This window comes from Miscanthus floridulus, chromosome 16 (genome assembly GCF_019320115.1).
Source record: "Miscanthus floridulus cultivar M001 chromosome 16, ASM1932011v1, whole genome shotgun sequence".
Lineage (NCBI taxonomy): Eukaryota > Viridiplantae > Streptophyta > Magnoliopsida > Poales > Poaceae > Miscanthus > Miscanthus floridulus.
In genome coordinates, this window is record NC_089595.1 from 75,567,250 (window position 1) to 75,593,406 (window position 26,157).

The window sequence follows — 26,157 nt, forward strand, 5'->3', positions numbered from 1 at the left end:
GTGTCATTTGGAGTTGAGAGACTAAGAGACACTTAGAGTAGTTTAGGACTTTGTTTTTCCTTTGGCCATACAATTAATGGAGGTATGAACTAGTAGCTTATCCTAGGTGAGTCTAATGTGTTAGGTGTGGTGCACACTTGTCAAACTTAGCACTAGGTAGCTTATGTTTAGCCCAAAGATCATTTGAAGTCGATCCCATTCACAAAGGATTTCGAATTAGAAGTGATTAGGGATATGACAGGAGGACCGGATGCTGAAGGTGCAGCGACCAGACCTTGACGCACCGAGTCCGGTCAGTGCAACCGGTGTGCAGCTAGGGTTGAAGACCAATCTGACGCTAGCTTGAAAGATCGACCGGACGCACCGCTACAACTGTAGCAGTAGGACTTCGGTGAACTGGATGGACCGGACGCTGTCGCATTATTGACCGGACTCTGACGCGCCCGAGTTCAGTCAAGGAACAGAGAGTTCTAGAGTGGGATTTTTATGACCGGACGCCCCCAGGGTCCGGTCACTATAACGGTCTCCTGTCAGAGTTCACGTCACGTAGCCGTTGGGAAAGGACCAGACACATCCGGTCACTATGACAGGTGAGTCCAGTCACTATAAATTTTGTTGAGTTGAACCCCAATGGTTATGTTGGGGTGTGAGGTGTATAAATACATCTCCTACTCGTCCAATTCAGCTCTCTTGCTCATTTGCTTAGCTGAGAAACATCTTTAGAGTTCAAGGAATTGCAAGAGCCAAGTGGGGTGATTGAGATTTGATAATCCAAGATTAAATACCTCATTAGTGCATAGGGAGTAGCAAGTGTGCATCCACCTTTCTCATTAGGCTTGCCATGGTCAAGTGAGAGTTTGTGCTTGTTACTCCTTGTGATCGCCATCACCTAGACGGCTCAGTGGTGATTGAAAGCTTGGTGATCATCCGGTGGTGATTATGGACGACTCAAGTCGTCTTGTGAGCGGTTGTGGGCGATTCACCATGATGGAGTGTTAAAGAATCAGCCCGTAGAGAGCACTTGATCCTTGTGCGGATCAAGGAGGAGATACACCCTTGCGCGGGTGCTCCAATGAGGACTAGTGGGGAGTGTCGACTCTCCGATACCTAGAAAAAATATTGCCACATTCCTTTTGATCTCTTTACTTTGAGCACTTACTTTCAAGCCATTCAATTAATGTCTTTACATTCCTAAAATTGTCATGCTAGAGTAGGATTGGAACCTAAGGTGTAAAGCTTTTGTGCGGTAGAACAATAGAGAACACATTTAGGCACTTGGATGAAATGGGCTAAGTGTAGGACTTAATTATTGTTAGAAATTTTAGTGTAGCCCAATTCACCCTCCCTTATGGACATCTTGATCCTTTCAATTTCAACAAATGTGCACGTATAAGGCCCTGTTGATCAACCCAACTAAAGTTTAGCAAGCTAAAATTCCAAAGCTAAACTTTAGTCAACTAAGCTAAACTTTAGCTGGGGTGTTTGGTGTTTGGACCCTCCAGCTAATAGACTAAACTAATGGACTAAGCTAAACTTTAGCTGGGGTGTTTGGACCCTCGAGCTAATATGATTGCTATGCCAGTGTTACTTAACTGATATATATCTTTGTTTCTCTCATGTATCACATATTATGCGCCATGTGCCAAGTTGCATACCACTGACTGCAGATAGTGCTTTTCAACTGCTCCTTATTTTGATAATGTGTTGTCTCTTATGTCTTAGGTTCTTATCAACTACCGGAAGAACAGGAAGTTACTTGGTCGCGTGAGGGCCGTTGATCGGCGTTGCAACATGGTTTTCGAGAATGTTAGGGAGATGTGTGGACACGGTCTCTTAGCTTTTGTACAGTTTCCCTGGCTTGAAAACTGCTGTGTTCATGAATCATTTTTGAACATTTTTTACTTGTGTTACAGGTGCCAAAGACCGGTAAAGGCAAGAAGAAGGCTCTTCCAGTGAACAAAAACTGGTTCATAAGCAAGATGTTCCTCCGTGGGAGTTCAGTCATCATTGTTCGGGAACCCAAAATGAGTATCTTGTACTCGTGGAGGGTCTTTTCGCTAGTACATTGCTAATTTGCTATTGAGTAGTATGTACTCCAAATGCTCAAAACATGGGACTGGAAGATGCGACATTTCTTGAACCAGAATTCGCTATGTATGTCGATGGTGGAGGATTTACGTCAGGATCTGAACTGGATGTTTCTTTGAAGCATTGACAAACCCCACTGTATGAATCATCAGTTCCAATCTGTGAGTCAAGTTGTTAATGGCACACGACTGCCAGATGTATGCTTGGTTATTTTGAGTGAATGGCAACTACCGTTTGCTTGAAACCCACAACCTTCACGGTCGAATGACACATTATTTTTACAGTTCAGTGGTAACAACTCATGATCAGCCACGTCAGGGCTTAGGAACGATCACTTTGGAAGAGGGGGTTCTGCTGTTATAGATCATTCCTTTAGCTTCTTGCATGAATACACGGAGAGCATCAGTAGCAAACCAGTCGGTTGCATTCACCAGAGTCCAGAGTTCTACAAAATATCAGCTTTTTCGAGGCTTAACTTGAGGCGGCCTCAATAGGTGGTATGGTATGTGCAGCAATGGCCTCAACAAAGACATGCACACCTCACACACCAAGAAAACCATAAACACACACAAAAAAAAAAAGAAAGAAAAACCCTTGACACATACATAATTGATAATTGATGATCCATTGAAGAACAGAGTTTTTGAGCATTGACACATATATAATTGATAATTGATGATCCATTGAAGAACAGAGTTTTTGAGCATAAACAGTTTGAAAGTTTTACATAACTGCAAAAAGAGATGGAATTGTAGCTTTTATGAGCCCTGCTACTAATAATCTTCACAGATCATGGCTCTGTAACAATATTATTAATCACCAGATGCACCAACAGCATGCGATCCGGTTGCGAATGAGGAGGCACCCTCAGACAAGCACCTGAGCTGCAGCTAGCCTAGCAATCGGAACCCTGCAGAAGGTATTTCATATAAAAAAACAGTTAAGATTTTGCTGCCGTTAACATAACCGGGATGTAAAGAGATATACTTCTTGGATTGGATCGTGATTTTATCACTTGACCAACCTGAAAGGGGAGCAAGAAACATAATCCAGCCCTGCCTTGGCGAAGAAAGCAACTGATGAAGGCTCTCCACCATGTTCTCCACAAATGCCCACCTGTTTACATACAACACCAAACAATCAAACCATGGTTTCTAAGGAAACGAAGCAATGTCCACAGATCCCGAAACTAACCTTCAAGTTAGGCCTAGTTTGGCGGCCCCTCTCTGTAGCAAACTTAACCAGTTCGCCCACTCCTCTCTGGTCGAGAACCTGATAAGTTTAAGGACATTCAAAAGTCAGGGGGGATATGCATAATGCCAAGACGACATGAGATGCTCACATCTGTAAATGTTAGAAAAATACAAGTATGACCTCAGATGAGAGGGTGATAGAGTTGCAACAGTTACCTCAAAGGGGTCATGTTGGAGGATTCCCTGAGCCAGGTAAATGGGAATAAACTTTCCCACATCATCCCTGCTGTAGCCAAAAGTCATCTGTGTGAGGTCGTTCGTTCCAAAAGAGAAGAACTCAGCCTGCTCTGCTATCTGCCAGGTTGTGAAACCAAAACAACAATGACAGATTTCAAATTAGCATAGGAATGTTCAGATAAACTTCTTCACAAGTTTTGGGTGATTCTGAGGGTTTTATTACTAACCAATTCATTTAAAATATAATCTACAAAGCCAATCTAAATAGTCATATTTTAAATTTTCTGAAATAAGGGAGCTAGTTGTTTCCTACCTGATCAGCCACTAGAGCTGCCCTGGGAATTTCAATCATAGTTCCAATTTTGTAGCCAATAGTTTTACCCATACTGGTGAAAACTTTCTCAGCAACTTGTTTGATAACATTCACTTGATGTCCCAATTCCTGGAAATATCAAATGTCAGTTGTCTAAAGGAAACTCAGGTCACTGTAACAAACTTAGAATATGAAAAAGTATTTCAAGAAAATGAATTTGGTGGAAGACAAACTCGGTGTAAGTGACCAGATAAACGAAACTTACATGTGTACAGAAATTAGTTGTTTATGCAATTTTGGCATCAAATGGATGTTGTCATTTTGAACTGCAGAGATACTATATTATACATTAATACGAAAATAAAGAAGATGCATGCCTGTGGTGTTCCAACAAGAGGAACCATGATCTCCGGAAAAACTTCAACACCCTGGTTGGACATTGCTATAGCAGCTTCAAAGATGGCACGGGCTTGCATTTCTGTTAATTCAGGGTATGATATACCAAGCCTGAAAATTTTGGCAGTTCCAACATTAGTCAAGGTATACATTAATGCACAGTGACTTTGTTCTTTCTCAATATTTCACTAACAAGAAAGCTATAAAAGAACAGAGAGAACACACAACCAAATGGATCAGGCACGTGTGGAAACTGATTTTTCTGTGAATAGAATAGCAGAAAACCAACCTGCACCCACGGAAGCCAAGCATTGGATTTACTTCTGCAAGCTTTTCAACTCGTTCAAGGGCTTCCTCCTCATTGGCTCCCGTTTCAGCACATAATTCACGCACAATTTCCTCAACATTCCCTTCTGGAAGGAACTCGTGGAGGGGAGGGTCCAGAAGTCGAATAGTCACCGAAAGTCCTGAAACGCAAACATGAAAGTTCAAACCAGTCCTGCACTTCAAAATAAAATACAGTCTGGACCCTGGAGTAGCTATCATTTATGTTCAAGCCTAATTTAGTTATTTATTCTGATATCTGCTTCTATGGTGTTGTTGCATATAACACTTGCATTCATTGTGATTTTCACTTACCATCCATAGCACGGAAAATACCCTCAAAGTCAGACCTCTGGTAAGGCAAAAGACGATCAAGTGCCTGCTGCCTCAGTTCAACCGTGGGAGCCATAATCATCTGCCTTACAGCCTTAATCCTCTCATCTGAAGCAAAGAACTGCCAAAGTACAGGGGAAAGAAAAACATGAAACTATTTTCCTTGTCTAGAACAAAGAAATTAAATAAAGAAAGAGTAAAATGTCCGTATCCTAGCCAAAATATGTTGGATGTAACTATAACCAAGTACTAAATAGGTACCATGTGCTCTGTCCGGCATAGTCCAATTCCTTGTGCCCCATTGTTCCGTGCAGCCAATGCATCCTCAGGGGTATCCGCATTAGCCAGAACCTAGAACATATGCACAAACAATCATTTCATTTCTGATGAAAACTGCGTAATGTGGTTAGCTAGCTTTAATGACCTATCTAAACAGATAAACCCAATAGCCTCTTTAGCTGGTTTGAACTTAAAAAAAAAGAAAATTATGTCTGTGTTTTGACTAATACTAGTAGATATTGGTTAGTATTTCTGAGATTTTACCTTGAGCTTTCTAACTTCATCCACCCAGGACATGAAAGTTCCCAGATCACCACTAAGGGCTGGTGGGGAAAGCGGCTGCTTTCCAAGGACCACTTCACCAGTTGATCCATTCAGCGATATCCACTCGCCTTCGCTCAGCACATGGTCTCCAATCGCTACAGTCTATAAATATAAACATAGCAAAGTAAGCATCTATATCACAATCTCACTACAAACTTTTACTTCTCAGCATGTTTTGGCTTCTTAGTTGAACATGCGCAAACAAGAATTCAACTCACCTTCTCAGCATCATTTACACGAATGGCTGAGCATCCTGAGACACAGCATTTTCCCCACCCACGAGCGACCACAGCAGCATGGGAAGTCATGCCACCTCTTTCTGTAAGAATCCCAGCAGCTGCGTGCATGCCACCAACATCCTCAGGGCTGGTCTCCGCCCTTACCAGAATAGCAGCTTTCCCTTGGGCATGCCATGCTTCAGCATCCTCAGCAGTAAACACAATCTGGCCCACAGCAGCCCCAGGTGAAGCTGGTAGGCCCGTGGCAATAACTTGATCCTTGTATGCCGCTGGGTTCTCAAACTGGTTTTCCATAAAACAAGAGAGGGGGGAAAAAACCGGTATCAATGCATGCATATCAACTACTACTTAATATACATACATCTAGGACACACACATTGATTTGATAAGCCGTTCATGGTTACAATAGATTACCTGAGGATGAAGAAGCTGGTCCAGGTGGCCTGGTTCTACCATCTTAATCGCTTGACGGCGCTCAACAAGACCCTCGCTAACCATGTCCACAGCAATCTTTACGGCACCTGCGCCTGTACGTTTTCCTGTTCTGCACTGCAACATCCACAGCCTGTTCTCCTGAACAGTAAATTCGATATCCTGCATCACACACACATCAAAAACCAAGTCAGCCTAGCTGAGTTCATAGCCAAAGGAAGTACTACCACCTCGTCTCGCAGAATCTGAAGGCACAAAAGCTAATGTACCTGCATTTCTTTGTAGTGGCTCTCCAGTATGTTGCAGTTCTCAACTAGCTCATCATAAGCCTGTGGCATGACGTCCTTCATGGCATCAAGATCCTCTGGGGTTCTAATTCCAGCAACCACATCCTCACCCTGAATATATAGGAAACAAATTAATTGCATGACGCAAATTCATCGAATCCACAGCATTCATGTTTCGTTTACCAGGACATGTGTCAAGTAATCGTGTATTCATGTATGAACAGGACAGAAGCTAAGGTTCAGGATCAAACAGGAGCTAGCAATGGATGGAAGCCTGAGCCTGACTGAGGTCATATATACCTGAGCATTGATCAGGAACTCGCCATACAGCTTCTTCTCTCCAGTGTTAGGATTCCTAGTGAAGAGCACGCCTGTACCAGAAGTGTTCCCCATGTTGCCAAACACCATGGACTGCACGTTCACGGCAGTGCCTACCAGTCCAGTGATCTGGTTAATGCTCCTGTACTTCTTTGCCCTCGGGCTTTCCCACGAGTTGAACACAGCCCGCACTGCCAACTCAAGCTGCTTCTTGGGGTCTGCATGGCAAACACACGGTAAGGTTGTGGATTGTAGCACATGATTTTAGTGCACAAGGAAAACAGCTTCAGCATCAGGATGGATGGAACTGCATGCGTTTTTGCGGGTAATACCTGAGGGGAATGGCTCTCCCTTAGCTGTAAGGTAGACTTCCTTGTACTGACCCACAAGCTCCTTGAGGTCAGCGGCAGTGAGGTCAGTGTCATTCTTCACCCCCTTGGATTCCTTCATGTGTTCAAGCTTCTCTTCGAACAGTGAGCGGGGAATGTCCAAGACCTGGTAAATAAACAATAAAAAAGGATCCGTACGTTAAGCCACAGTTACATTGGAAAAACAAAATCTGAGAGCAATTTGAGGAACAGAGCCCTCCTCTCCTCTAGTCAGGTCGATTTTTTTTTAGATAATAGAATAAACATCTGGCTTCATTCTCGCTCGTAAGAGAGGAATCAGACAACATTATTACAAAGAAGTTCTCACACTCATACTAAAAGCAGACTCACAAAAACGACAGAAAAATAGACTATATGAATAATTTAATTATTTTCTTATTCATTTACTTTCACTTTGCGGTGGGATTGTTTTAAAGAAACTCTCCTTGTCTCCTGTGTTTCGTCTTCATTGTATTTCCAAGTGAAAAGAGTGACAAACTCTGGTGGTAAAGACAGACGTCGCGGTCATCCTTCTTTCCTTGAGTCCGACAAACCAAGTTTACATGCCGTATATAAATAGTTCGTAGCGTGAGCTTCAACACTGACAACGACCTCTACATTAAATTCTGCGCAGGAATATGCATTCATTTGTGCGCATTGGCCTACAAGGTTTGGTTCTGATCTGACGAAACTATGTTCACCTTTTGTTTCTTTCCTGAAAGTCTTTTTTTTACATCATCAATTTGCATTTGTGTGACAAAAACATGTTTCTCAGGTCATGGAACTGTTAAAGTAGTTTAGCTTTTATGAAGTTTATAAAAAAAAAATAGACCAGCATCCACAACATTATTTAAAAAAAATCTTCATAAAGTTTGCCATGAATTTGTTTTTCCAAAAAAAAAATGAGTTGTTTAGACCAAAGCTCAAGTTTGCTATAATTTGCAACTCCTAGTAAATACTGGTTTTTTTAGGGAATCCTAGTATATACTGGTGCTAAAACAAGAGCGCTTAGTCCAATCGCTGTCTCGAACGCGTGAATTGAACATCGCGCACAGCCCAAGGCCCCAACCACGTTCGTTTAACCCAAGGAATGCCTGGCAAACAGACAAAAACTCCAGCCTTGGTGGACCCATCCGGCCGGCGGCCGCAAGCGCAGCGCCGCAGCCAGGCGGGCGGACGGACGCGGGTCAGCCACGCCACGGCGGCAGCGACGGAGGATGGATCATGGATGGGTCGTCGCAAAACTAGGCATCCTAGGTCTAGGTTCCTAGCTAGTGTACCTGGGGCTAGTAGTAACAACAAACCGGACGGAAATGGTGCTGAGTCAGGGCGCAGCAGGTAGTAGAAGGCTGGAAGCTAGGAGGAATGAATACTCACGACGTTGCCGAACATGTCGAGGAAGCGGCGGAAGGAGTCGTAGGCGAAGCGCTCCCCGCTCTTGGCCGCCAGCCCGGCGACCACCTCGTCGTTGAGCCCCAGGTTGAGCACCGTGTCCATCATACCGGGCATCGACACCGCGGCGCCGGATCGGACGGAGAGCAGGAGCGGGCGCTGCGGGTCGCCGAGGGTAGCGCCCATGTACTCCTCCACGAACTGCAGGCCGTCGAGGATCTCGGCCCAGAGCCCCGCGGGGAGGATGCTCCCGGCGTCCTGGTACTGCTTGCACGCCTCCGTCGACACCGTGAACCCCGGCGGCACCGACAGCCCGATGCTCGACATCTCCGCCAGGTTCGCGCCCTTGCCGCCCAGCTGAATGAAGGCACACCATCACCATGCATGGCATGCATCAGACCATCCATCAGTATGTATATATGTACGTAATGTAACAGCAGCAGCACATCAACACCATATAGTAGGACGGAGTCCTGTACTGCAGTATTCATCATAATCATTAAAAAAAAAAAAGACTCCGATCTCACCAGTTCCTTCATGCTCTTGTCGCCCTCGCTCTTGCCCTTGCCGAAGTAGAACACCCTCTGCGAATGGTCACATTGAGCGGGCGCCATTAGCACACACGGCAAACACACACCAGCAGTGCTGATCATTTGATCAGTGACAAATACAGAACAGAACAGCCGCTGTGTGTGACTGATGAATGAAGCAGGGCCCTGCCCCCCGGGCTCTATTTATAGCGGCGGCGGCGGCAGCCGAGCCTGGCGCCTGGTGCCTGGCGCCGCGAGTGACGTGACAGGGCGAGCGTGTGCATCAGCAGCCCAAAACTTGCAAGCACGTAACACTTTTTTTTCTCATTCACAAACCCAGGGGGGGAGCACCTTGTAAACAATAGAAGACGAGACATTTGGGCACAAAATCGGTTGAGCAAAAATCCCTGTTCGGATGACTTAAAAAAAATTCCCTGTTCGGATGAGTTTTACACGTACTCTGGTTGTTGATGTTGTTGTTTGCAAAGTTAGAAACGGTGTCAAGCAAGTGAACACACGCATGGCCCAGCTAACTAGATCAAGATCGAGCATACATATCCGGACGCCCGCGGCCACATCACCACCATGCTTGTAAAAGCCACCGCCGTGCCTTACCTACAGTGCCCCCTTTCTATTTCATCCATGACAAACTAGTTGATGTGTGCACTGCTTGCTTTCGTGTACGTGCAGGTGGTTTTCATTTAGTTTGTTTTCTAAAACACCCCTGCGCACATTGTTTAATTAACCTTTTTCCGAATGAAATCGAGTGTAAGGAAACTAGTGATGTGAAATTAGTGTGAGCATCTTTATCTTCTTTTTGAGAAACAAAATTAGTGTGGGGAATACTCTTCTTTTCGAACCAAAAAGTTATTGTGAAGCATTTTTGTCATAATGGCATCAAGCTTGAAAAATCGAACTGGATGGTCAGTAAATGGTCTGCTAACTACACTTCTACTCCTACCAAACGCCCGCGCCCGTCATGGTCCAACAATGCAAGAACCACCACCGGCCGTGTCACCCTTTGCCTTGTTCCATGCGTGCGTGATGCATCCAGACAGAAAAAAAAAACTGAAAACTGAATTGATCATAGTGGTCCAGGCGCCGCTTCTGTGACCAAGGTTTTTATTTTTGGAAATTAAAATTTATCGGGGGTCACAGATAAAAAGGATAAACAAGATATATCGAAAATATCAGACCAAGTTCAAATAAAATTTAATTTAAATTTAAGTAAATTTAAACAAATTTGTATGAAAAAAGATAGATATTTCTCTTATCGGCACCTACGGATAAAAAGGATATATCGAAAATATCAGGAGATTTCGGCCGAAAAAAGAAACGTGACTCACGCTGTCGTGCACGCACCGCCAGCACACATGACGCGGTAGACACGGTGCAGCTAGCGCGCTTTCTGTGTTTCACAAGGACGACGCGCTGACGAACGTTGCTCGCTTGCTTGCTTCAGTGTTTTGAGGCTTTATTACTAGCTTTGTTGAGAGTTGAGACTTGGTCTTGTGAGTGGTGGGTGGCGTTCCGATCGACACTGGAGTACTTTGATTTGGCTAGCTGGTACATACAGTAAGATAAGGCCGGATCGGAGTCCCCTGTCAAGCACACGCCGGCAGGCCATGGCCATGGCATGGCTGCGCAAGCAAGCGCAGCGGTTGAGCGGATAGCGTTGTTCGTCGTGTCAGGATTGCGTCCGCGTTAGACGATGATGGGATCGCAGCTCAGCGAGCTACACGCACGTCCCTGATCTCGGCAAGGATTACATTTGATTTCCCCCTTTTTATTTAAATTACTGCCTTTTCGCATCAGGAGCATACGTGCAATCCGATCGTTTCTTGACTACCGTGATGTCACTGAGTTATACGACGAGTAGCTGGACAGCAGCAATAGGAGAGAAAAAACGGTTGTTTTGGCGGCGGCACGCTTCCGCAAACCCGCGGGCGGGCGCGCGGCCGTCCGTCCGTCTCCGCCTGGTATCCCGGTCCCATACCCCCGTGCCGTCACGGTGTTCGCGCGAGAAGCAGAGCACCGTGCGTCCGTATGTTTATAAACTTTTGGGCTGTCGCTTACAATTTTTATCCAAATTCTCCTATGTAAACACTAACTAAACAGGGCTAAACATGGTGGAGTGGAGCAAATCCATGCCCGTCACCGTCAGGTTGTACAAGACGTGACTGACGCTGTCGTTTCAGTTGGGCAAAGGAGTGGAGAGTGTGGTGGTACGCCGTTCGGAGCTTCCTATCAGCGAATGAATGAGGCGGACCGCTACGTATGACGACGGAAAAACGGAGTGCATCCGTTGAAAAAATTCGAAAACTAGATCGCTATAGGTAATCTTAACTTACCTAGAGAAAAACTATATGCAAAACGTGCTCCATGTTCTAACCAAATAAATGGGGCAACTCAAATTAAAGTGAGCTTCCCGGTTGACAAAAATGTATTTTTAAACATTATCCACCGTCTTAGCAGGAGTTAGTGGATTTGCATTGCCACACCGGAGCAATGCAATTACATCCCACTTACACTTGTACCGCCACTTTTCGGATCCGTTTGGTTATGGACTGATCCGAGCTGCCTGGCCCAGGCATCACAACCCAGCGTTGGATTTTCCACGCTTGGGGTTGAGATGAATGCATGGCCGTGGTTGCTTGGCTCAGGGTTCCAACTAAACACGCCATTCATCTTTAGCTAATGTGAAATTCAAAATAGAGGGTGTTTATATCTGGATGTCTAACTACAGAAGGTGTTGGAGAGTATTTTTTTTTTATCAAAATTTCTATTCATACGAATCGAGAGTGATATAAAGTTATAAAAAGGCTCTGTGGCCTTATGGGTCCTATGAGCCCATGACCTTAGGATCCCTACATTACCTCATCGCAAACACATCAGTGAAGTTGAAACTTGCAAGTCCTGGGAGACAAACACTGGACATAACTGAGACAAGACAACCGTAGAAAATTTCTGCCTGCCACCACTCTTGCTGGTAATTAAATGGCTGCTACTATTTGAAGCCAGAATTTGCCCCTGATTATTGTCGGTAGAATTTGTGGGGGAAGTGAGATGCCATTGTGTGTGTCATTGGCACGAACGGGCAAAGAAAAATACGCCGTATAACATGTCCCCAGTCACTTGATCATGTGCCAAGTGAAGTGAACCTTGCTGAACCAACAAAAGTCCCCGTGATTTCTTGGATTTAGCCGCATAGATAGGGGAAAAGAAAAGGTACTTCCGGTTCTTGTTTTTTAGCTGCGTCATCACAAGAGAGCGAGGCGAGGCCACTTGCCGGATGGTCGAGCGATCCTACCGTAATAATCAAATTGCTAGCTAAGGTTGCCAAGGTTCACCTGATCTGATGGCGCCCCTGTCTATCCATTCCGTGGATTCCATACTCGATTCCGTTCACACACGTTCTTGATGTATGTGCGGATGTACTGAATGAGCCATGGAAAAATGCTTGCGTGACCAAGAGTTGTAGTTGTAGCATGATAGCATTGTCATCGTGCTCGTCTGGTTTTGGCGAAAACCATGGGCATGGACTCTCTGCAGTATACAGGGAAAACGTACTGCCCGGTAGTTTATCTCATTCTTAAATCTTACCCAAGGTAATTAGTATGGCTACAAAATAGACGGCGTCACTCTATATTGATAGTCATGCGGCAGTTTGTCTTGTTGTAATAAAAGTTCCAAAGTGAAAGTGCCACTGGTCCGGTGGTAGGGTAGTGGGATGCAAACGTATACGCACGGAGTGTGTGGGTTGTGTGGGTCCTATTATACTCTCTTAAAAAAGATAAAGGTTTTAAAACATCGAATGGTTCGACAGTCTTGATTGAACATCAACCATCATCGCTATTGGCTAGTAAGATATCCAGAATAGATGATTCGGGACCTGTTCACTGGTCTGGAATTTGGCTGAAACTGGCTGAAAACACTGTTCCGGCTGAATTGTTGTGAGAGAAAAATACTGTTCCGGCTAAAAAAAGAAGCCGAACAAGCCGAATACGGGGTAAGCCGAACAGGGCCATATATTTAGATATCCAATAGTGTGAAAATATATGTGCGCGTATCAGCCAATCTAGATGTGGAAGGACTTAGGGAAGAATAAGGATTAAGGATATAGAGCTTGTTCGGCTAGACTAAAAACATTGTTCATACTAGAAAACATTGTTTATAATGGTTGCTGTGAGAGAATAATACTGTCCCACCTGAAAAAACAAGTCGAACAAGCTGACTTATTGCTCAACCGAACAAGCTCATAGTTCCCGATCCAAAAGTATAAGAGATGTGGTCGGAGTGATTTGGAAATAGTCCAAAACTCCTGATCCAAAATTATCTTCTATCTTTTAGGAGCGAGATTTTCGAAGCGGTTGGAGAACCCAACAAACATTTTCTAACTTATTTAGTAACTTAGAAAACTCATTAATTTACTAACTGGTTTTTACATTTATTGGAGATGCTCTTGAGTTGAGAAAAACCTCACTACGCATTTGACATGATTGAGCCCTCTATTTGAACCATGCTTGGGTTGGGCTCAGGCCATGGGCTACATTACACTACGAGAGATGAAAAAAAATGTGCACTTATGCTAGATTTGGGATGAGCCTAATTTGTTCGATGCCCATTTTCCTTACCCAAGCACCTCCAACAACTTGCATGGGCCTACCTTATGGGTCTTTTTGGGCCAGACCAATTGCGGCCAAGACCAAAATGCTCTAGTCCAGTTAGCCCCACGTTTGGAGTAAAAAGGAAGATCTTATTCTTATGATGATGAAAAATTGAATGCTTTCAACAATATGTTCGGGAGTTCTTACAATGTACTAGTCTCGATGTTCTCTGCATAAATCATTTTCACTAGGTTGGATCAACTCTACTTCCTGACACTAATAATGGTAACCAATGATTCAAACATATGGGACTACTCCACACCTTCAAAGAGTAATTTAAATTTTTATTCCAAAATCACTATTTGTTCTTAGTGCATGATCATTTCACGAACTTCGTGTGCAGACACGGGAGATTGGAAACATCGGCCGACGCTTTAGTCATTAATTTGGTCGAGTAAACGATCTAGACATAATTCAGGGAACCGGAGCTCCTTGACATCATTTCCAGTCACTGGCCACTGAACCATAGCTTCAGTTTTGCTTGGATCAGTAAAATTTGGGCTTAGCCGTCTAATAATTGGGTTTAAATTGAACCAAAGGTACTCACAAGGACCAAAGATGCTGTAACTGTAACGCAACGGAACGGTCCCCAAACTGGCCCAAGCAAATCAAAATGGAAACATCGAACCTTCCGGTGGGCAGTTAGGGCATGTTTTGATTTATTAGTACTAAAAATTAGCTAGCTAATAGTTAAGAGTAGCTGCTAATTTCTTTTGCGTATTCGAGGGGAAAAAAAGAGTAGATTCTAATTTCTAACTAGCTAATTTTTAACAGAGGCTGTTTGGATCTGCCTACTAAAAGGTAGTTGGATAGTAAGTTAAAGCTGGATATGAACTATTAGCACATATTAGCAACTCCAAACCTGCTAATGGACCCAATAGTTAGCATCCCTGCAGCTAATAATTAGCAGGTTTATTAGTAGGTTTGATTGGATCCTGCTAATTTTTTATGCTAATGGATGTAAACATGTCTTAGTCGTGGAGACACCAGCTTGCTCACCATATTGGAATTGTCTATATGTTGGTGAGCATGGAAATAAGCATTTCAGAAAATACTTGTTCATCTCCACGCTTACGAGGACACCGGCCTTGACCTTGGTGGGAAGACATGAGCTCGCGCTCGATGCCGGGATCAACTTAGCGATGGTGTGTGTATGCGTACCTAGGGATGAAAACGGACGGGAAATGCCGTCCTGTTTCTATATTTGCTAGACCTCGTTCTGTATTTGTGGAACTAGGATATATTGTTTCCTATCTATTTTTGTGGGATCTTGTTTTAATACAGACCTATATTTATCCTGCTTTCAATCTATGCGTGATATGTGTAACAATCACATGTCCTATACGTTGGGTAAATATACCTATTAATCACCAAATATGCATATTAATAACACACATGACATGTAAATGAATATTAGACCGGTTTTACGTGTATATTATTGTGTGAGTTTATATATACTTACTTGAAAATATTAAATTATGTGATTTTAATATTAAATTATGTGATTTTAATTTAACTTTCCGTCCGTATTTATTCTTTTTCTGTCCGTTTTTACCCCTATATACGTACCCATGCGGCCATGCATGCCATGGCAACATGTATCCAGCCAACAAAATGCTCTCGCGAATTCAGTTTCTATAAGAGCTGCAAGATATACCTTTTTCGTCGCAATCGGCGCGGCGTCAACGACCGCCCTCAGCGGCGAGCAATGCTGGCCCCGTCCCGCGCCGGCGTCGGAGCGGATGACGCTCGCTTTGGCGGCGTGCGGGGACCTCGGCGCCGCGACCGATCGGCGGGCGAAGGAGGTCGCATCCCTGGCCCTCCTGCCTTTGGAGCCCGGCTTCTGAAGGCAGATGGTGGCCCCGGAAACCGACGTCGCCATCCTTCCAATCCCCTCCGCCTGCACCCAGCCAGGGAAGAAAGGCAGAAGTCCATGCGCGTCAGCTCGTGCACGATGATCATATGGCGCAAGGAGAGAGAGAGAGAGAGCTGCTTACGTGACCGGAGCTAGCGCTGGCTGTTGTCCGCGTGGGCACCCGAGCTCCAACGGAGCTCGAACCGAACGTGCGTGTGCGGCGGGAGCGCGCGCGCGCGAGGCAGACTGGCAGAGTGAGCTCGCGGAAAGTTGAGCGAGGAATGCCTTTAGTTGCCTTTAGTCTTATACCGTCCGTGTCGAGCGACGGAGTTCACACGCGCCCCCATCGCAGCGGCTGCTCACCTTATCCCGTCTCGCGGCCTGTGGCTCCGGACGACGAGGCTCCTGGCTCCAGGCAATTCGATCGAGAAGACGCAGAGAGCCTGATCCAGCTCCGGCCTCCTGGGCTCTGCCGCGCGAGTGGCTACAGTTTACGCAGCATGGTACGTCTATCAGTATTGGACGCATGTGGATTTCGTGGATACAAGCATTTTTGTTTCAAAAAAACTCTGATACGAGTGGAAACGTTTCGCTATTTTTTAATATAAATATATAAATAGAAAATGATGCATATTAAAATTCTAAAATAATATTATCTCTGTTCCTAAAAGATGCAAGGTTACGTTCTTGTTAAAGTGCTTCACGTTTTGACAAAGTTTCTATAAATAGTATTTATATTTATGACTCTAAATCAGTTTATTATGAAAATACATTTCGTAATTAATCTAAATATTTATTTGATATTATAAATATTTATATATTTTTATTTATAATTAGTCAAACTTGATATACTTAAAAAAATGACATTGTTCCAGAATTGCATTCTTTTGGAAACGAATGGAGTAGTAGGTTAGCAATTTTGCCAATACTTGTAATCTTGCATCAGTGATGTCTTGCTCATCTTTTCAATATTTTCAATTCTGTCAACACTCCAACACCCAAGCATATCTATTCTATTCTCAAAATCCAGTCTGCCTCTCTATTTTTTTTGTTGTCCACCTTTTAAAGCTTTTTTCTTCAGGCTGCTCTGTGTCCGTGTTTTTCAGCCTCTTGTTTTCCGCTTGGACTCTCGTTCGGACTTTGCTTGGAGGTTGGCCTTTTAGTCCGGTGTTTTGTCTTCTCTTCGTTGTTTTTTAGTTTGGTGTTTTTTTTTCTTTTCATTGTTTCTCCATTCCGACTCCGTCTTTTAGTCCGGTATTTTGTCTTTTTTCCATTGTTTTTTTAGTTTGGTGTTTTATTCTTTTCGTTGTTTCTTCATTCCGACTCCGCTCAGTTTTCTATATGGTGTTTTTTCTTCTTCTGATTTCCTTCTTGAACTCAACTCTGTTATTTTATTTCTCGTAAGCGTAAACAACAAATAATAAATACAATAGTATGGTCTTTTGAACCATTGATCCTTCCATAAAAAATAAATTATAGTTTTGATTAGAAACAAAGCTCATTCTCATTAAAATATAGATCAACCGATGGTTCAACTAATCAAACTATGAATTAAAATCTTATAAACAATTTGTTGTTTAATCCAATCTAAATAAATGTTGCAAACCCTTTTGAGGATTGCGATGTAAAAAATTGAGATGTATTCTGTCGTCGTCATCGACGGGTAGAGCAACTTTTAATTTTTCGGCAACTAACTCTTTGCTGGCTTTAACCAGAGATTAGAATTAAATACATATATTTATGTGTCCTCAAAAAGTGACAAAACTCAATATTCCACTATGGTAACATATGGATAGTATGAAAATCAAATTTATGATATATTTCCGTCAAGGGTCCTAAAAAAAGTCATGAAACTCGATATTTTAGTTGAGGCAACGTATGGGTAGTATGAAGTTAAAGTTATGATATATTTATATCTAAATATTTTAGTGCTTTGCAACAAGAAAAACATCTATGAAGGTTGTAAGTTAATTCAATACAAGTTTAATAGGACATTGTTATATTTTTACCAACATCAACTTATGTTATGAATATCATGGTCATCATAAAATAAATTTAGATTTGACATTTTATAAAAAGTATATAACATTAATAGATATGTACCATTCCCATTATCGTTTATCATGAAAATTTGATATTTTTTTCTTTCGTTGAAACGCACGCACATGTTTTGCAAGCATAATATTAAAAGGCAAAGGGATTATTTTGTCCTACTGGTCTCAAAACTGTCAAGGGTAAAAAACAAACGGCTTTAAAAATTTGAGAGGTGTGGGAGGATAAAAAAATCGGTTTTGTAAATGAGAGAAGTAAATCAGACGACAACAAAAGTTGAGGGGTGAAAACTGAAAAGAACTTTTCCCTTTTATAGCCCGGCCTAACTATTGGGCCGCCGGTGTCATCAACGTGTTTTGTTTAGAGATCCAAGTCATACAGCATGGAATGGACTCGTCCGGAGCTTTTCTCGCAGAACCACATGGTCCATATCCGTAGGCACGTCCAAGTGCTACTGCACAGAACTTGACGGATGATTCGATGATATGACACTAACCAGACACCTGGGCTCTCTTCCGTACCAGGATCGGTTGATTCTGCACGGCCTCATGACGCAAACGAAACAGACTGGTCCACCAAATCGGCATGGACGAAGAGGCCCAGCCCGCTTACCGGCCTGGGACCGTGGCCGCGGGGAAGAACGAACTGCCGAAAAAGAAGTGGTGCGCGTGCGCGCTTCCCGGCGCCAGCCCCTGCGTCCCCGCGCTTTCGTCCGTTCCATTCCGCGGTGCGCCAGCCAGCAAAGGCACCCGCCACCCCGGCAACGGCAAGAGAGGCCTTTAAAGCAACGGAGGAACTCACGGGGGCGAGCACGTAGAAGCAACCGTTTAGGCACGACCGGCGCCGGGAGAGGGGGTGGAGTGGAAGCCTCCCACGCTTCCCTCGCCGAAGCGCCATGGGAACGGAGGTGCTCCGCCCGCACGACTCCCTCGCACGCGCTAGGCGGCCGCGGCCGCTGCGCCCCGCCGCCGGGAGGAGGACGGCGGCGGCGGCGGCGCGCCAGGGACAGTGCCAGGGCCGTGGCGCGCGCGGCGACAGGCGTAGCCCCTCGGCGGCGGTGACGGTGCCGAGGCAGGTCGTCGTACGGACCAAGGTGGCGGTGGCGGACGCGTACGCGGGGCCGGCGTTCGGCGCCATGTCGCCGTCGCCGCGGGCGCTGCCGCTGCCACGGTTCTCCTCCAGGACGGTCGCCGACGCGACGGTGCCAGGCGTGGACGACGCCGCCACGCGGGAGCTTCGGCGGCTGCTGGGACTCCATTGACGCGTAAGACCAGGCAAATTGTAAAAAAGGACTAACGGAGCCATGGCTGCCCATGAGCCCACCAACACGTACACGAGGTTCAGATGCGCGGGTGTCTCTTTCCATGTGGATTTCGTGGATACAAGCATTTTTGTTTCAAAAAAACTCTGATACGAGTGGAAACGTTCGCTATTTTTTAATATAAATATATAAATAGAAAATGATGCATATTAAAATTCTAAAATAATATTATCTCTGTTCCTAAAAGATGCAAGGTTACGTTCTTGTTAAAGTGCTTCACGTTTTGACAAAGTTTCTATAAATAGTATTTATATTTATGACTCTAAATCAGTTTATTATGAAAATACATTTCGTAATTAATCTAAATATTTATTTGATATTATAAATATTTATATATTTTTATTTATAATTAGTCAAACTTGATATACTTAAAAAAATGACATTGTTCCAGAATTGCATTCTTTTGGAAACGAATGGAGTAGTAGGTTAGCAATTTTGCCAATACTTGTAATCTTGCATCAGTGATGTCTTGCTCATCTTTTCAATATTTTCAATTCTGTCAACACTCCAACACCCAAGCATATCTATTCTATTATCAAAATCCAGTCTGCCTCTCTATTTTTTTGTTGTCCACCTTTTAAAGCTTTTTTCTTCAGGCTGCTCTGTGTCCGTGTTTTTCAGCCTCTTGTTTTCCGCTTGGACTCTCGTTCGGACTTTGCTTGGAGGTTGGCCTTTTAGTCCGGTGTTTGTCTTCTCTTCGTTGTTTTTTAGTTTGGTGTTTTTTTTTCTTTTCATTGTTTCTCCATTCCGACTCCGTCTTTTAGTCCGGTATTTTGTCTTTTTTCCATTGTTTTTTTAGTTTGGTGTTTTATTCTTTTCGTTGTTTCTTCATTCCGACTCCGCTCAGTTTTCTATATGGTGTTTTTTCTTCTTCTGATTTCCTTCTTGAACTCAACTCTGTTATTTTATTTCTCGTAAGCGTAAACAACAAATAATAAATACAATAGTATGGTCTTTTGAACCATTGATCCTTCCATAAAAAATAAATTATAGTTTTGATTAGAAACAAAAGCTCATTCTCATTAAAATATAGATCAACCGGTGGTTCAACTAATCAAACTATGAATTAAAATCTTATAAACAATTTGTTGTTTAATCCAATCTAAATAAATGTTGCAAACCCTTTTGAGGATTGCGATGTAAAAAATTGAGATGTATTCTGTCGTCGTCATCGACGGGTAGAGCAACTTTTAATTTTTCGGCAACTAACTCTTTGCTGGACTTTAACCAGAGATTAGAATTAAATACATATATTTATGTGTCCTCAAAAAGTGACAAAACTCAATATTCCACTATGGTAACATATGGATAGTATGAAAATCAAATTTATGATATATTTCCGTCAAGGGTCCTAAAAAAAGTCATGAAACTCGATATTTTAGTTGAGGCAACGTATGGGTAGTATGAAGTTAAAGTTATGATATATTTATATCTAAATATTTTAGTGCTTTGCAACAAGAAAAAACATCTATGAAGGTTGTAAGTTAATTCAATACAAGTTTAATAGGACATTGTTATATTTTTACCAACATCAACTTATGTTATGAATATCATGGTCATCATAAAATAAATTTAGATTTGACATTTTATAAAAGTATATAACATTAATAGATATGTACCATTCCCATTATCGTTTATCATGAAAATTTGATATTTTTTTCTTTCGTTGAAACGCACGCACATGTTTTGCAAGCATAATATTAAAAGGCAAAGGGATTATTTGTCCTACTGGTCTTCAAAACTGTCAAGGGTAAAAAACAAACGGCTTTAAAAATTTGAGAGGTGTGGGAGGATAAAAAAATCGGTTTTGTAAATGAGAGAAGTAAATCAGACGACAACAAAAGTTGAGGGGTGAAAACTGAAAAGAACTTTTCCCTTTTATAGCCCGGCCTAACTATTGGGCCGCCGGTGTCATCAACGTGTTTTGTTTAGAGATCCAAGTCATACAGCATGGAATGGACTCGTCCGGAGCTTTTCTCGCAGAACCACATGGTCCATATCCGTAGGCACGTCCAAGTGCTACTGCACAGAACTTGACGGATGATTCGATGATATGACACTAACCAGACACCTGGGCTCTCTTCCGTACCAGGATCGGTTGATTCTGCACGGCCTCATGACGCAAACGAAACAGACTGGTCCACCAAATCGGCATGGACGAAGAGGCCCAGCCCGCTTACCGGCCTGGGACCGTGGCCGCAGGGAAGAACGAACTGCCGAAAAAGAAGTGGTGCGCGTGCGCGCTTCCCGGCGCCAGCCCCTGCGTCCCCGCGCTTTCGTCCGTTCCATTCCGCGGTGCGCCAGCCAGCAAAGGCACCCGCCACCCCGGCAACGGCAAGAGAGGCCTTTAAAGCAACGGAGGAACTCACGGGGGCGAGCACGTAGAAGCAACCGTTTAGGCACGACCGGCGCCGGGAGAGGGGGTGGAGTGGAAGCCTCCCACGCTTCCCTCGCCGAAGCGCCATGGGAACGGAGGTGCTCCGCCCGCACGACTGCCTCGCACGCGCTAGGCGGCCGCGGCCGCTGCGCCCCGCCGCCGGGAGGAGGACGGCGGCGGCGGCGGCGCGCCAGGGACAGTGCCAGGGCCGTGGCGCGCGCGGCGACAGGCGTAGCCCCTCGGCGGCGGTGACGGTGCCGAGGCAGGTCGTCGTACGGACCAAGGTGGCGGTGGCGGACGCGTACGCGGGGCCGGCGTTCGGCGCCATGTCGCCGTCGCCGCGGGCGCTGCCGCTGCCACGGTTCTCCTCCAGGACGGTCGCCGACGCGACGGTGCCAGGCGTGGACGACGCCGCCACGCGGGAGCTTCGGCGGCTGCTGGGACTCCATTGACGCGTAAGACCAGGCAAATTGTAAAAAAGGACTAACGGAGGCCATGGCTGCCCATGAGCCCACCAACACGTACACGAGGTTCAGATGCGCGGGTGTCTCTTTCCATCGAATTCTTCTCGGTTTGCAGCTCTTTGTCCGTCTGCCGTGCGGCCCGAGCGCCAGGGCTTCGGAATGCCTCCCTTTGCCTGATGTTTTTTGTGAAGGACAAAGGGAGGCCAGAAGCGGTGGCACCGCCGCCGCCGCAGAAAGACAGGAAGCAAAACATGCTAAGCTTAAAAAAAATTCCACCGCTTCTCACTCGATAAGTCGATTTTATGCTCGAATGTGAATCTGTAAATACTCCCCTTCCTTGTCTCGCCTTCTAAATTGAGGGGAGGGTTACCATCCTCTAAAAAAATTGAAAGAAATTAAAGTATGCCAGGTTCCCGAAAAGGAAAACTAGGTTTGTTCTAGAAATCTCATTGGATATTATGCAACTTGTAAGTGGCCAATGTTCTCTGAAGAAATTTGGCCAAGAAGGCAATAATTAACGGCATTGGGATTTGGTTTGATTTGATAGTTCACAGTTTCTACAATTACAAACTAAAAGGACAATCAGAAACCTTACAACAGACGAACACTTACATACAGATGCAGTAATTTCAACAAACCCAAGCACACAATCCTCTTCCAAAAAGATAAAGACGATGCTTGCAGCTACAAATCGTATTTGTGGTAGATTCATGCAGGTTCTTAGATGTGGTTTTTGTACAACACATGTCATTTTGGCTCAAGTGTTTGTAGCCTTTGGCAGATTACTGTAGAGAACAAGTCCTATATACAAGTCTTTCATGAACAGGATTGAAAAAAAGTATAGGCCTCATGGCTTCTTCAGACTACTCACAAAGATATAGAAGCCTTATGACCTTATTACTTACCACGTAGAAAGCTCATATCTTCCGGACAAGAACTTGAACACCGAACTGGGGTTGGAGGGTTAACATCAGCATTGGTGCATGAGCATAAGATGGCGAAACAGTAAAGGCAAACCGCTGAAGGGTCATTGCAAGTGCCACCTTGGCCTCGACCATTGCAAGATTCTGGCCAATGCAGATTGTAGGACCAATCCCAAAGGGGAAGTAAGCACCTAGGTGATAGCTCTTGCCATCGGCAAACCTTAATGGATTAAACTCCTCTGCATCGGTGCCCCAGACATCATGGTCACGATGGATGGCAAGCCGTGTGCCAGCCGGACGTACAGAACCGACCAAATCATAAGAACGTAAGTACAAAAACAATCACCGAAGTAATCAAATTCCTGTACTTAAGCTTCCCATAATCCCGGTAGTCCGGAAATCACGAAGGATTTCAACCAACTCTCGACATACAAACCAAGACCGTAGTGATTCAACACAACACATCATTCGTTACAACATTTCATCAAGTAGCATTCGGATTACATCCATCAGAGTTCAAATAAAATATTACAAATCAAGTTCAAAGTTTGCGGAAGCAACATAGTTTAGTACATAACTTCATAGTTTCAAATACATTGCCAGATCTTAGTCATGTCCCACAAAAGCATCTTCAGGTACGAGAACTAGAAGAGACCGTGCCCAACGGTCTAGTCTTCATCCCCAGCCGGGAGAAGGCAATACTTGCAGCAACCAAAGAAGAACTGGTCATCTGCAACAGGTGGGAGATAAACCCTGAGTACGAGAAGGTACTCAGCTAAACTTACCCGTCAAAACCAGAAATAAAAGACACCAAGGGTCATGCAAGGCTTATGAGGTGGGCTAGCTGGACACAGTTGCATAAAAGAGCTTATGAATATAGTAACTGAAAGGATCAAGATGCCCAAGAGGGGGGGTGAATTGGGCTAATTCTAAAATTTCTTGCAATAATCAAATCCTACGGATAGCCCAATTAACCCCTTGTGCCTAGAAAAGTGTTTATATCAAACTAAAGCACAACAACCTCTCAACCTAAGTTCCAAACTTACTCTAGCAAGCAATTCTTATGGAAATAAAAACAAGTATTGAATTGCTCAAAGTAAATGCTCAAAGTAAGTGCTCAAAGTAAATAGAGAGAGAAAGAAATGCGGCGATGTTTTGCCGAGGTATCGGAGAGTCGCCACTCCCCACTAGTCCTCGTTGGAGCACCCGCGCAAGGGTGTAGCTCCCCCTTGATCCGCGCAAGGATTAAGTGCTCTCTACGGGTTGATTCTTCGACACTCCGTCGCGGCGAATCACCCAAAACCGCTCACAACTTGAGTTGGGTCACCCACAAGCTCCGCCGGGTGTACACCAAACTCCCAATCACCACCAAGCCGTCTAGGTGATGGCGATCACCAAGAGTAACAAGCACGAACTCTCACTTGACCACGCGAAGCCTAATGAGAAGATGGATGCACACTTTGCTACTCTTGATTTGCTAGTGAGGCTACTCTCTTGGATTCTCGAATCACAAACACCTCACTAGGACCTTGCTCTTCTTGGCACTCATAAACGTGTTTCTCAGCTGTTGGAATGAGCAAAAGATGCTCCACTCACGAGTGGAGCTTCTATTTATAAGCCAGCCTGAAAAACGAACCGTTATGAGCTTCTGCGGGATGACCGGACGCTCCGGTCGTGATGACCGGACGCTCCGATCAGTTCAACCCGCGAACCAGTTTTCAAGTGATGACCGGACGCTGTTAGGGTCCGGTCAGTAGTACCGACCGGATGCGTCCGGTCGCTCTTGGATGCTTACTGTAAACGACCGGACGCTGGATACACAGGGTCCGGTCACACTGACCGGACGCGTCCGGTCACTCTTTTCCAAGTCTGGACCCTTACTGGAGTCGACCGGACGCTGGCCCTCAGCGTCCGGTCACATGACCTCCCAGCGTCCGGTCACACCAGACTTGATCTTCACGGTCAAATGAACTGACCGGACCCCTGCGGCCAGCGTCCGGTCGCACCGGAGCCAGCGTCCGGTCAGTATTTGACCCTCCATTCACTTCCAACTTCCGAACATATGTGAATGAAGTTTGCCTCCAAAGGATCTTAGGCATTCATAGGAGCTACCTAGAGCTAGTTTTAACAAGTGTGCACCACACCTAACTCACTAGACTCAACTAGGTCAAGCTACCCGTTCATACCCCCCTTCATAGTACGGCCAAAGGAAAAACAAAGTCCTAAACTACTCTAAGTGTCTCTCCAACTTCAATCGACACTTAGAACTAGTTATCCTTAACCTTATCGTCCATCCTTTGAAAACCAAAACGATTTCCATCGTAGGGGCATGACAACCTCGATTGCTCAATCGATCTCCATTACCATGACCTAACTTAATTGCCTCTGCAAAACACACGTTAGTCATAGTAATCTTGTATTGACATTAATCACCGAAATCTAACTAGGGGCCTAGATGCTTTCAATCTCCCTCTTTTTGGTGATTGATGACAATACCACCTCGAGTATGTTATGGAGTGAGGTTTTTGACGGGCTTAGTTCATATAAGCTTTTGTCAATAAGAACAAAAGAGTTAGTCACGCTTATATGACCCAAGCCAACACAATGTACTCAAAGAATATGAATTAAGCATGAGTACAGATAACAAAGCTCATTTGCTTCGAAGTGTAAACGCGGAAGCAAAAACAAATGAGCATTACACAGGTGATATGACATATAGATAAAGCAAAGTAGAAGTCACACATATCAAATATCACAACCACATAGATAGCACTATCATATATAAAGAAGAGTATGCATGAAAGTAAACACACGAATGCATAAGAAATAGTGTATCACACAAATGAAACTCCAAAAGTATATAATAAGCTAATACTAGATAACTAGCTCCCCCTGAAACTCGCTCCCCCTAAGTCTACATACTCAAACCCTCTTCCCCTTTGGCGTCAAACACCAAAACCTAGGGGTCGGACGGCGGGGCTGCAGCGGATGAGTCGGGCGCTGAAGTACGTGGAGCAAGATGGAACTGGGCGCCATCATCATCTGACCCTGAGCTCTGAACTGACTGACCCTCTGAAGCAGGAAGTGTCGCTGAAGCGGTCTGGGTCTGAGCTGGTGCTGCCTGTGAAGCTGCAAGTATGTCTGTCGTAGGATCTGACGAGGCGACAGACGAGGGGAGCCGCTGAGTAGTCATGATAGCTGGAGCGGCTGTAGACGGACCGGCAGTATGCATGTGAGGCGGGGTAGGCATGCCGGTCAACTCACTGAAAGATGCTCCAAGACTCCTGGAGACTGATGACTCAGGCACGAATAGTGAGGACGTCTGCTCTGGTGAGAAAACCCGTGTGATAAGGAGTGAACTGCGAGGCTACACCAGGTGAAGCTAACCACTGGGACACCTGTATAGGAGGTGACGGAAACTAAGCTGGAGGCTATCCCTGACTCT

The 26,157-nt window shown here is 44.6% G+C and overlaps 3 protein-coding genes across 3 annotated transcripts; 2 read left to right on the forward strand and 1 right to left on the reverse strand.

Annotated features, from left to right (window-relative positions):
- Window positions 1-2,750: 2,750 nt before the first annotated feature.
- Window positions 2,751-15,873, reverse strand: LOC136509969 (pyruvate, phosphate dikinase 1, chloroplastic). The gene is made up of 19 exons (XM_066504549.1): window positions 15,718-15,873; window positions 15,378-15,620; window positions 9,051-9,107; window positions 8,509-8,880; window positions 7,096-7,258; window positions 6,746-6,981; window positions 6,428-6,556; window positions 6,141-6,320; window positions 5,706-6,008; window positions 5,428-5,589; window positions 5,146-5,235; window positions 4,867-5,005; window positions 4,517-4,694; window positions 4,209-4,338; window positions 3,832-3,960; window positions 3,498-3,635; window positions 3,283-3,360; window positions 3,113-3,204; window positions 2,751-2,998 (listed from the first exon to the last, which is right to left on the reverse strand). The coding sequence occupies exons 2-19, from the start codon at window positions 15,600-15,602 to the stop codon at window positions 2,956-2,958; spliced, it is 2,844 nt and encodes a 947-aa protein (XP_066360646.1). The 5' UTR covers window positions 15,603-15,620; window positions 15,718-15,873; the 3' UTR covers window positions 2,751-2,955.
- A 2,573-nt stretch (window positions 15,874-18,446) lies between these two features.
- On the forward strand, window positions 18,447-18,986 carry LOC136509989 (uncharacterized). Its single transcript, XM_066504565.1, has one exon. It carries the CDS (start codon window positions 18,523-18,525, stop codon window positions 18,886-18,888), a length of 366 nt encoding a protein of 121 aa, XP_066360662.1. The 5' UTR covers window positions 18,447-18,522; the 3' UTR covers window positions 18,889-18,986.
- A 2,335-nt stretch (window positions 18,987-21,321) lies between these two features.
- LOC136509961 (uncharacterized) lies at window positions 21,322-22,199 on the forward strand. Its single transcript, XM_066504540.1, has one exon. The coding sequence runs from the start codon at window positions 21,412-21,414 to the stop codon at window positions 21,775-21,777; it is 366 nt and encodes a 121-aa protein (XP_066360637.1). The 5' UTR covers window positions 21,322-21,411; the 3' UTR covers window positions 21,778-22,199.
- Window positions 22,200-26,157: the final 3,958 nt, after the last annotated feature.

Coding starts and splice junctions, on each gene's coding strand:
- LOC136509969 (XM_066504549.1), bottom strand. CDS start 15,602: ATGGCGACGTCGGTTTCCGGGGCCACCATCTGCCTTCAGAAGCCGGGC. Junction 6,982..7,095: donor GGGAGAGCCATTCCCCTCAG/GTATTACCCGCA, acceptor TTTGCCATGCAG/ACCCCAAGAAGCAGCTTGAG. Junction 3,361..3,497: donor TCCAACATGACCCCTTTGAG/GTAACTGTTGCA, acceptor TAAACTTATCAG/GTTCTCGACCAGAGAGGAGT.
- LOC136509989 (XM_066504565.1), top strand. CDS start 18,523: ATGGGAACGGAGGTGCTCCGCCCGCACGACTCCCTCGCACGCGCTAGG.
- LOC136509961 (XM_066504540.1), top strand. CDS start 21,412: ATGGGAACGGAGGTGCTCCGCCCGCACGACTGCCTCGCACGCGCTAGG.